The sequence below is a fragment of the Pristis pectinata genome, chromosome 7, assembly GCF_009764475.1.
Source record: "Pristis pectinata isolate sPriPec2 chromosome 7, sPriPec2.1.pri, whole genome shotgun sequence".
NCBI lineage: Eukaryota > Metazoa > Chordata > Chondrichthyes > Rhinopristiformes > Pristidae > Pristis > Pristis pectinata.
This window is the reverse complement of record NC_067411.1, coordinates 49,471,166-49,483,266: the sequence shown is the minus strand read 5'-3', so window position 1 is coordinate 49,483,266 and position 12,101 is coordinate 49,471,166. Positions and strand designations below refer to the sequence as shown.

Here is a 12,101-nt window from a genome sequence, read left to right as displayed (position 1 = left end):
GTTTTGTACAGTGCAAGGGAATGCTGCAAGAACATTCTATATAGTGAACAGCTAGTGATAATAAATCAGCAATAAATCTAGGACTAGTAAGCAATAGCTGAGCTGCAAGTCAACATGAATTCCTGAGAGGTTTGGCAGGTAACCGTTGAGTGTTACATTATATATTTTATAATAAATAAAATTTATTATAAAAACAAAAGAACACATGACTTGCTATTTTATTTTTATTAGTTGTAAATCCCTAATCAATAACAAGGCCCACTTAGCCAATGAAACAGGGGTATTCTGAATAGTTTTGTGCACAGAATACACTATGTCCTCAATGGCTTGATTTTCAGATAGTATTAACTCTGTGCACAGAATTATTGGATAACAGATAGGATCACAGAAAAATTATATTAACGAAGAGGCCATTCAGCCATCATGCCAATTGAAGAAGAGCTCCCAGTCTAATCCCATCTTCCAGCACTGGGTGCATGTTACTGCAGTTCACAGCTCTTCAAGGACACATCCAGATACTGTTTAAATGTGATGAAGGTTTCTGCCTCTCCCACTCTTTCAAGCAATGAATTCCAATTAATTCTACGCTCCATGGTTCTTGATCCACTGCTAAGGAAATAGGTTCTTCCAGTTTACTGTCCCCAAGTCCTTCATAGTTTTAGTCACCTGTCTTCCCTCAGCTCCCCTGATCCGAAGAAGGAAACGGTTTGATCTATCCTCATAACTCTAATTTTGAGTTTCTGGCAATATCATCGTAAATCTCCTCTGCTCTTATTGCAATCACATCCTTTCCATAAAATATTGACCAAACTCATATGCAGCACTCAAACTATGGTACTAACCAACAGTACAGTCCAAAGACTCAATAGCCATTTAGCCCACCTTTTACATTAATCCTATACAAATCCTGTGTATTTCATAAACTCCTCCTGGATTCTATACTCACCTACACACTGGAAGCCTTTATAGCAGTCAATTAACCTACCAACCAGCACATCACTGAGCACCCCAAAGTAAACTCACGCAGGTCACGGAGAATGCGTAAACTCGACAGACAGCACCAGAGGTCAAGATTGAACCTGGGTCACTGGAGCTGTGAGGCACCAGCTCTACTAGTTGCGTACTGTACCACCCAATTCCTGCATAATTTCCCCACTCTTGTATGCCATGTCTCAATTTATAAAGAAAAACAACCAATGTCTTTTTAACCTATTACCTTTAAAGGTTTGTGGACATAAACTCTAAGGTCCCACTGTTTCTTCACACCTCTCCTTTATTGTGCATTCATTCTGCCCTCAGCAACACCAAATGCATTACCACACATTAAATTCTTTTTCCCACTTTTCTGCCAAAAAGTGATCATCTACGATCTTTCTGCAGTCTAAGCTATCCTCATCAATGTCAACAAAATGGCCAATTTTGTATCATTTGCAAACATTTTTTTCATGCCCTAACACTTCAGTCTGAATCATTTGTATATAAAATGCAAGGGACTAAGCCCTGTGGAAGCCAACTAGGAACAGACTCCCAGTTACTAAAGCAATATTTAACTGTTATCCTTTGCATTCTGCTACTGAGCCAATTTTGAATCCAGTTTGACCTACCTACCAGATGAGGGACCTTGTTAAAAGCCTTGCTACATTCCAGGTGGATTACACCAAACCCACTGACCCTTATTGATTTTATTTGTTCAATCCAATTATGGGATATGACCTTCCCTTAACCAATCCATTGTGACTAATCTGATTAAACTGCCTTCTGAATGTAGGTTTTATTTTGTCTATTAGAATGAATTCCAACAATTGGCCCAGCATTGAAATTAAACTAACTGGCCTGTATTTAGTTATCTCTCCTTCCATTTTTAAACACGCTTAAGTAGTCCTCCAATTCCCTGACACCACTCCTATAGCCAGTGTCAATTGAAAAATTGTGGTCAGAAGCCTGGGTAGTTTACTTCCTTGCTTCTTTTAACAGCCTGAATATCTTTTATCTGGGTGTAGCGATTTATCTGCTCTCAAAAATGCTGAACTCCTTAATACTCCCTCTTTTACTATACTTAACCCATTAAATATTTCACACTTATTCCTTCTTAGCTACAACAGGATTGCATCCCTCTTTTGTGATGACAGTTACAAGGTATTCATTAAGAGCTCAACTCATATCCTCCACTTCCATATGTTGGGACTATTTGGGATCCAAAAGGTAACCTATTTATTCTTTCCTTAACCTCTGTACTTGCAACTGGGTATACACCATTTCCTCATACTGTTTATATGCTTACAACATGTTTTTGGATTTTCTTTGATTTTACTTGCCAGTGTTTTTCCATACCCCCTCCTTTTCCAATTTCCCTTATAGTTTCACTTCTACACTTCTTTACTCTTCCAGGCATTTTTCTATATTGCACCCTCAGTGTCTGATAACAGTTTCTCTTTTTATCTGTACCTTGGCACCTAGTAGGCTCTAAATTTGGCAGTCACACCCTTTCTCTTTGAAGGAGCATTTTTAGTTTGAATCTCTTGACTCAATTTCTCACATGTTTCTCATTGATCTGGCGCTAGTTTATCTTCAAGCAGCTGTTTCCAATCCACTCTGGACTTGTCAAGCCTGACAAAATTGGCTCTATTCTATTAAGAACCTTCACTCTGATTTTGTTGTTGACTTGTTCCATTCATCTGCTAAATCTATCTGGATTATGATCACTAGCACAAAAAATACATCCTCATTAATATTTATTCCACATGCTCTGCATCATTCCCTAGATCAGGAATTACAACCATTTCACCACCCTGCCTCTGCCTGTTGTTCAGTTTGTGACATACCGGCTAAAAAAAACTTCTGAATGCTATCTGTGCCCTCAGTTAGTTTTGTACTGTATCCCTGAATCAGAGTAACGGAAATCCCCCACTATTGCTGACCAAAAGAATTGGCACATTAAGCATTTGCTCTCAAGCTTGATCTTCAATTTCCTTGGATTGTTTGGAGGAACAATTGGGATTACTCTTTTTTTGTTCTTTAATTCAACCTACATAGCCTCATGTGTTGACACTTCTAACATAACATCCTTTTTCATTGCTCTTCTTTGATCATTATTATCACTCACCCTCCTTCATCCTGTCTATCTCATGAGGAAATCCTGTAAATAAGGATTGCTAACTTGCCATTCCTGTCCTTAAACCATGTTTCTCTAATAGCTACATAGCAGTTCTCTAATAGTATCTTTCAATGCCTTCAGCTGATACATATCCAGCTCTGCATTCCTTTATCTGAATCTTTGCTCATATTTCCATCTTCCTGCCAAGCCCATTTAAGCCCTTTCCAACTGCACTTCCAAACCTGTCCGTGAAGATATTAGTCTCAGCCCTGCTGAGGTGCAAACTCTCTGAACTACGCAGATCTCAAGTATCTGAAGCCTTCCCTCTTGCACCGTCTCTCTTCATCTCAGTCCTAAATATCTTACCCAGTATCCTGACACTGTGACCCCCTCATTCTGGATGCCTCAACCAGGGGTTAAAAACCTCCCTGCATCCAATCTATCTAGCCTTGTCAGTATTTTGTACATTTCAATGAGATCTCCTCTCACTCTTCTAAACTCTGGTGAATATTGTTTAGATAGTGAGGTGCCCTCAGGGATCTCCTGACCCACCTGCCTGCTCTTTTTTGTTTGTCTGGCAGTTGCCCAGTCCCTTTTCTCCTGCACTCTCTTGAGCTGAGGACAGACCACCTTCTGAAACATGCTGTCCATGAGATACAGCGTTGTGAATGCAATGACATCCAATGCTGGTCAGGAATCAGAACCCAGAGTTCAAGCTAATTTGCAGTTCATCAAGCACAGCACAGTCACACTGCATGACCAAAATTTCCCTCCTCCATATTTACAAACGTAGCTATATATTATTTTGCAAAGACAAGCTTTTTAAGCACTTATTAATCCCGTATGGAATCTTTACTTTATAGTAGTCAAACTGAAAAACAAGTCTGGTCCTTTTATATTTACATGATGCACTGAAGAATGATTTCCTTGCTAGGAGTCAGGGTGTATGGGAGATTGCATAGTTTGATAAGAAATATTTTCAGGGCATATGCGTCATTGGCAAGGCTGTTTTTTCTTCTCCTCTCTGGTTGCCCCTGAAAAGATGGTGGTGCCGTAAGGTTGACAGGTTGAGTACAAAAGTGACTTGGCCTTTGCTCCTAACTGATTAATGTATGTTAAGTAATACATGCAAATTAACTGATATGGACTAAATAATGAACTCTGCATTCTCTACATGTAAAACAAAAGTCCCTGAGCTTTTCTCCGTACAGTTACCTAAGCAGACTGTATACACCATTATCGATCCAAGTGTTAAAAAAATATAAACATAGTTGCAGTATAATACACAAGACTAATCAGGCTGGTACTACTTATGCATTGCTGTGCATCTTAGATCATACCTGATGTAGTAAATAGTTTTTTCTTTGCAACTGTAGGTTATTTTGCATTATACATAAAGGTAATTTCCAAATTTTTCACTATTGGATAATCTTCAAGTTATCCCATGTCTGACATGCACATTATTCTGCAGTTATACATTCATTCCCAGATACTGTTTAATGCACCTTTGTATTCGCATTCACAGCATTGCTGACTTAAGAAACATTTCAGTTTCGGATCATCTTGTTTTTCTTTCAACGCTAATAGAGCTAATTTAGTTTCAAGATATTTACACCATGGCACTCATTTCCATTCCTGTCAATACTTCTTTATGTTCTAACCTATGGTAAGTGTAAATGAGATTGCAATGTAGTATGGTGGAATTATTTTCTACTCTTTGAAGGAATTGAAGTTTAGAGCAGTTTCAGATTACAAATGGAAAATACAAAATTAGAACTTCTTTTTCTTGTGCAAATGGCACAGACAGTACAGTTTTACATTCAACACAAAGCAATTTGGTGTTCATTGTAAGGGAAAGCTCCTATTATCACCATTAAGAAGTGAAATCTCTGTAAAGGTAACCCTGCTACTATAAGCAGCTGAAGTGGACAGGTCACAGCACAGTTACAACGCCCACTCAATTACTTTTTTGGAATTCATCAGCTGGTTGCCCTGATTAACTGTAACTTCACAGTGGAAGGGCTGCCATTCTCCAGGGGGTGCATAAGAAGTCCATAGTGATCCAGTCAAGCAGGACATGAAGGGATGAGTCTCCTCAACTTGGAATATGGTCCAAAAGTGAATGGTTTCAGCTACAGATTGGATAAGCAGCAGTTGCGTTTTGACAAAAGAGTACTCAGTTGAAATCTCTGAACATTCATCCTCCCACAGAATCCCTCATTGAATCCACTTTTTGAGCAAGTTCCTTAAAAGTAGGGCGCTGACTTGGTCCACTCTCCCAGCAATCCATCATGGTAGAATACATCTGCGATTGAGAACAGAAGAATGATCAAGATTAGAAAGTTACCTTTAACATCACCTAATTTAGACTTTTTAAAAATATTGATTGACACTATCATAACATCACCGTAAAGTAGATTTACAGAGCATTTAGAAGACTTTTGAAAACAAATTTTGCTCTCAAGGTAATGGGAAAGCTTGAGTTCTCAAGGAAGATCCCAAACATTCATTAGCACGTTATTGTTAGGCTTGGAAGATCACCTTCCACTGCATCAGCAGGGAATAATACTGTAATTTTTCCTGTATCTTCCTTGCATGAAACCTCTATATAATATCATTAATGTGGAATTTTGAAGTATTTGGCTGCCAGCTCATAAAGATGAGGTGAATGGAGATGTGGGAATGCAAAAGAAAGTCACAGAGGACTTAGACGTGATTTGTGTGTGTGACAGATTTAACAAGGGGTTAGTACAGCCCAAAAATATTTCTGATAAAGGCTCTTATAGACAGGGAGTCTACAATGGTATCCATCAGATGGGCTTGTTTAGAAGAATGTGGCAAAATTCTTCATACTTTGCCAGGTACAACGTCATGTCTGAATCCATTTAAATCTTTTCACCCACTTCCTAGTCAGTGTGGTTCAGACCAACAGCACAAGCTTCCTTCAAATTTGATGCCATGTTGGTGGTCTCACTGAGAAGCTTGCTGTTTCCTGAAATAAGAAGTTGTCTACCTTGACGACTGCCACATTTCCAAAGGAGATATGGCAAATATCTTCCTCCTTAGCCTCCAAGAAGAAAATATTTTAAACATTAAAAGAGCAGGGAATCCTCAAGCATGAAACAAAATGGAAGGTAACAAACATCTACATTCCAAATACAGATATTCTAGATATGGGGCTAACAGTATTGAGGGAAAGATAAGAATCATTTTGGTAAACTAAGTTTTCCCTCCAGCAACACCCATCACCCTCCCCCCCCACCCCTCCTTCACCCTCCCCTTTCCATTCCCCACCCTTCACCTCCTCCCCCAGCATGAAGTCCAGCTATCAGCACAAGGGAGACTCATTACCATGTCAGAACACTCTTCTGGTTTGGGCAGCCTTCTACCCGCTTTAAGTAGCTCAATCAAATGGAAAACAATCATCTGTCCTTGCTTGTCACTGCCGATCATACGCATGAATTCCTGAAGAAAATAATTAAAAGATCAGTGACTAGAAAGTGAAGAGGGTAGTATCCATTTTATTTACGTCCAAACCACACATAAAAGACATTCAGAGCACATTTCTGACTGAAGACCCATTAGAAAAAGGTCCTGGAGCCTCCAGGGGAAGTGCATGCTCGCACAGCTGATGTTCTTCCAAAGTAATTTGTGTATATGATGTCATCAATAGGTGCAACAATCATCCCTAACTTCCCAACAGGAATTGGAGCAATGACATACATCCTACAACCTTTATTAATAACTCCCAGCAGAGATAAGCAAGCCCCACAGCAAGTCCACCATAAATCGTGATTTAAAGAGTGAACAACAAATTGCTGGAGGAGCTCAGAGGGTCAGGCAGCATTTGTGGAGGCAGAGAGATTGTTCAAGTTTTGGATCGAGACCCTGCATCAGGGCTGAGAGTGTAAAGGGGAGAAAACCTGTATAAAGAGGTAAGGGGGAGGTGTGAGGCAGGTGATAGGTGGAATCAGGTTGAGAAGGGGGATGATGGGCAGAGGGAGAGGGAGGCTGGAGGAAGACAATAAAGAGCTGCAGATTTTGGAATTTGTTAAGGAAGGAAGGTGATAAGTGGAATTAGGTAAGGGAGGGATGATGAGCAGATAGAGCCAGTAGGGGGAGGGGATAGAACAGACCCAGTGGGTTAAGTGTGTGGGTGATGGGCGGATGGAACCAGGTGGGGGAGGGGAAAGAAACTGGGTAATGAGGGGTCTATAAAGAAGGTGAGGGAGCCTAGATGAATCAGAGGAAGCGAGAAAGAAACACAGGACGTGCAGGTCACCTGAAATTGGGAAAAAAAAATTGGAAAATGAGCTGCTATTCTTCTAAAATTAAAGAGTGAATTAAAAAGTCCTGGGTGGAATATCGATGTACTGTTGTGTGCATCTGCCTACCTGAATATTCATTGCTGCAACATTTATTACATCATTGATGGGTCTCACAATGCTGACTATAGATTTCTGAACCATGCACAGTGGAGGTATGCTGTGACCTCTACCTGAACACTGAGCCTCAACTCAGTGGCTTGTGGCCAGTTGCACCACTGGATGCACACTGTGAGGCAGATGGTATGTGGATGAGGGGTGGTGAGAGGCCATGTACACCAAGGCAGTTGCTCCAGCCCACACACAGCTTTTTCCCTCACCTCCACAGCAGTTTTTCAAGTTACTGCACTATGACAGCTATGACTGTGACCATTCCTTATGATTCCTAGAGGCAAAAATGCAGCAGTCGCGATCTCTGCAGGCAGCTATTATCCAGAGCTGTGTAGGTCACATTTTAAGAGAACAATCAGAGCCAACCACCTACATGTTTTGTTTTAGAAAAGGTACACTCTTCTCATATTTCAGGGCTCCCACACTTGTGCCTTAGTATTGAAGAAAGCTCATGCTTAGCACACAAAATAAGGGTTAAATCAATTTCTTCACACGAATTTAATAGTGAAAACTAAATAATGTTTAAACAAGTGATCCTGAAAAACTAGGAAAGAAAACACCAAATCCAACTAAAGTAGTATTACATCATAAACAACTTGATTGAAAAAAAATAATTTATAAACAAATACAAACATTTTCAAAGAACTGCATTAAACATCCTTCAGTTCGTGAATAGCAAATCATATTTCACAAAGAAGTGTTTTCATTGTAAAATTAACAAAGCAGGAAAAAGGAAAAGTTTGAGTCAACAGAAGATGGAAACTCACCGACGGTGGACTTTTTGTCTTCTCACTGTATGTGTAGAGCTCATACAACACCACCCCAAAACTCCACACGTCTGAAGACACAGAGAACTTATTCTCCATCAGAGACTCCAGAGCATACCTGTTTCAGAAGACCAAAAAAGAATAACATTTCATCCACTCTGTGAGCTGTTCTGCTTACTAATCACAACACGGAAGACCATTTGACCCATGGTGACTCCCAATAATGATTCCTTCAGTCCCTCTCCTTATTTTCCTGTAGAATAGCAATTTATTCTTGCTTACATGTCCATCAGACAACAAGGGTGGTCAGGTTCCTGAAGCTGCAAGGGTGCAGCACTAATTGCTGTGCCACTGCACTGCCAATGTTATCCTAGGCAAACTAGAAATGGATCAATATGGTTCCCTCCACCTCTGTGGTCCTTTAGCAGGCAGTAATGGAATATAAATCAGGACTGGTAATGAACTGAGCTCAATACTGCCATTAGGTATGGGCCTCTCAGAGTAAAGTGATAATTCAAGAACGCGAACTGCAACTGTACGTTCACCTCAATGGCAATACAAAGCTCTGACAGGTGACAGATTATTCATTCCCTTATAAAGTCCATTATAGGGTATGCTTCATGCACCAGGCATTTTTTGTTCATGAGAATCCCAGAGGGAGATGCTGTTTTCAAAATAATTATTTTTCTTCAGTCCTCTAAGTGTTCTTTGATGGCTGAGGTGATTTCTTCTGGAACTCTGCCAATGGTGTGCAATTGGCAGCTCCGTGGATATATATTAATGTCAAGCTAATCATTCTGAGGAAGCGTCTCACTTCCATTGCCACCTGCTCATGCCAACAACATCTTCAATACCGTGAGATGAACTCGCATCCTATTAATTTGTGGAGTAGCATCTTGGATCCCATGCTATGTCATTTAAAGGACCATTTCTGAGCTGTGTCCTTTAAATTCTCATGACAAGAATTAATGCGTGAAAAGAGCATGCCCATAAAGCTTTAATTATTGCTTTGTAGATGTGAATTCAATAGGAATATAACGCAATGAATGTAGCATGACCATCATGAGATTTTACTTTTTATTTACTTTATTTTGCAATCCTTTCCACAATTGATGAATCAAAACCTGAAGTCATTTGTCAAGTGACTTGCTAATCATCTAGCAGTGGGAGTATAAGATTAGTCACAGGTGAATAATTGTTCTTCCGGTAACTCCAGGCTTCCACCCATCAGCACCTAAGTGCCAGCTATTAATTTTCTCTGCATAACTATCAATTTAATTTACTTAGCTGTCAGTGAGATTTCCCATAATTTATAATTTCAAATGATTTTCAAAGCCCCAAGTCTATAATGTTGCTAATTGATTTAAATCAACAGTACTAAGTGTATCATTAAATCACTGCATTATGTTAGAAACATGTTGAGAAGCAAGGATTGTGGATCTGTTTTTCTTTAAATGGATTCAAAAGCAACTGACCACACTTTGTTTTGGTGTTCTACACTTATTAACTGCCACCATTTGCAAGGAAAATTCTTCATTCATAACAATAAATGTTACAGAGTAGGTTTGTTACTTAAGCATCATTTCCTCGTGTTGTTTCTCATCTTTTATTTGACATAAGAGGAGCCTATTCAGCCCATTGAGTCTATTTGCTCTCAGAACAATCCCATCAATCCTTTCCCTCACTTACATGAATAGCTATTCAGCTTTACTTTGGGAGATCGAATGGCCACATCATTTCTGTCTCAGATCAAAGCAAGGTTTTGGGAGGATTAATTGCTTACGGTGCTGAAAGCAGACTAATATTTTCAATTGTTTTAAATTGAAATCACTAACTTTAAAATCACAATAATTGATTATTCTGTTTTTTTGCCTTGAATTCTACTTTGCTGTTTTCTATAATTCTTAATGTAATCATCCTGTAATTCGAATTGATTAAACTAAATTAACTTTCTTGCATTTTTTTGTTTTGTCAAAAATGTTTATGTAGTGAAAACATCTTCCTTAAAGAACTGCACGTGCACAAATAATTCATGTACTTTATTTTGAACTGGACTTACCAAAAGATTGGACTTTCCCCTGGTTCCTTCACCTTGTAATACTCTTTGTCTTGTGGTAAAACCTTGGTCAAACCAAAGTCACCAATTTTCACTCTGTTCTCATTCTCTACAAGAATGTTTCGTGTTGCCAGATCTCGATGTATGTATCGCTTGGTTCCAAGATATTCCATTCCCTGTAATGGTCCAATGGAATCAGTGCACACTGCAGTCAGACCATTTTGTTCAAGGGCTAAATTGACACTTTGTTTCTATGCAGTAGGGCAGATTGTGGAGCTGGTGCCGCATAGCTCAAGTGACCCAAGTTCAATCCTGACCTTTGTGTTGTCTGGAGTCTGCACGTTCTTCCTGTGTCTGTGTGAGTTTCCCTGGCTGCTCAGGTTACCTCCAACATCCCAAAGATATGCAGGTTGGTAGGTGAAGTGGCCACTGTAAACTGCAGTTGTAAAAGAGTGGTACAATCTGGGGGACTAGATGGGAACATGGGGAGAATGAAACCGGGCTGCTGTAGGATTGGTCTAAGTGGGTGGTCAATGGTCGGCATGGACCCAGTAGATTGAAAGGCCTGTTTCCATGCTGTATGTCTCCACGACAAAATTTGAAACCAGCGCCAGTTTTATTTACTTTGGGTTACTCACAAGCCCCAACATTCACTTTTGCAGGGAACACTTTTTCATAAACATTTGGGATTATAATTTACAATTCTAACATGGGAAATAAAACTGGCAGTCTAGTACGCTAACAACAAGCGACTTTGACATCTGAATAAAGGCATTCTACACAAGCAGTGAAAAATTATCAAATGGCCTAATTTCACTATACAAAGAGGGGCTGGTGCAATAGCTAATAGTGACTTCTCTCCTCCTCACCAACATCCAAAAAAGTCAATACTTTTCAATAAATTAGACAACTTGCACAACAGTTATTATCTTAATAATAATATTTCATTTCTTTTGGTCATGCTAATTTTGGACTGAGGACAGCAGTAAATCCGACAACAAAAGAGGAGCCTAAAATGGAAGTGGGAATAAAACACACCTATTTGCATAGAAAGAAGCCTGAGGAAAGGGAAAAGATTCCAAGATGCCTCTCAGTTAGGTGATACAATGGGCCTCGGGTGAGGAGCCTCTAGAGAAGGGTGGGTTACAACCTTATTGCCCCATTTCTGCACCAGCACAATATGGACACCATGCCAACCAAGCAACCATTGACACAAATTCCATTTTATTTTCCACAAATTCCCAATCACTCCCTTCCAGATTCTACCACTCACCCAGATACTGGGGGCAATTGGCAATTACAGTGGCCAACTAATCTACCAACCCACGTGCAAAAGAACCAGAACACCCAAGAGAAACCCATTGATCATGGAGAACATGTAAACTGCACACAGACAGCACTGGAAGTCAGGATTGAACTCAGGTCACTAGAGCTGTACTGCAGCAGCTTTCCAGCTCTACTCCGCTCTTGCTAACCTCGTAAGTTTACGTTCAACCTCTACCACACCTCTACCACGCCTGTGCGTCTCAGCAAGTTGCACTCCAACATCTTGAACAGCCTTTTTCAACAATGAAACCAACAGATAGCATTCTTCTACAGTGATCATTCTTAGTATGTTTGTGAAGGAAGATTCAAATCAATACAATTGCATCTTATTTGTCAGGCTTAATTAGGTTTGGCAATGAAAGATTTATTTTTAAATAAAGAGATCACGTTAAGAAACATTATAGTTATTTCACTGTTCATTG

The 12,101-nt window shown here is 39.7% G+C and overlaps 1 protein-coding gene across 1 annotated transcript in view; it reads right to left on the bottom strand.

Annotated features, from left to right (window-relative positions):
• Positions 1-210: 210 nt before the first annotated feature.
• Positions 211-12,101, bottom strand: part of LOC127572263 (tyrosine-protein kinase JAK2-like) — a 223,318-nt gene continuing 211,427 nt past the window's right edge. Inside the window, 4 exon segments of the mRNA XM_052019271.1 lie at positions 211-5,399; positions 6,446-6,559; positions 8,298-8,415; positions 10,357-10,529. Of these exon segments, the coding sequence (XP_051875231.1) occupies positions 5,292-5,399; positions 6,446-6,559; positions 8,298-8,415; positions 10,357-10,529 (513 nt within the window). The 3' untranslated portion in view covers positions 211-5,291.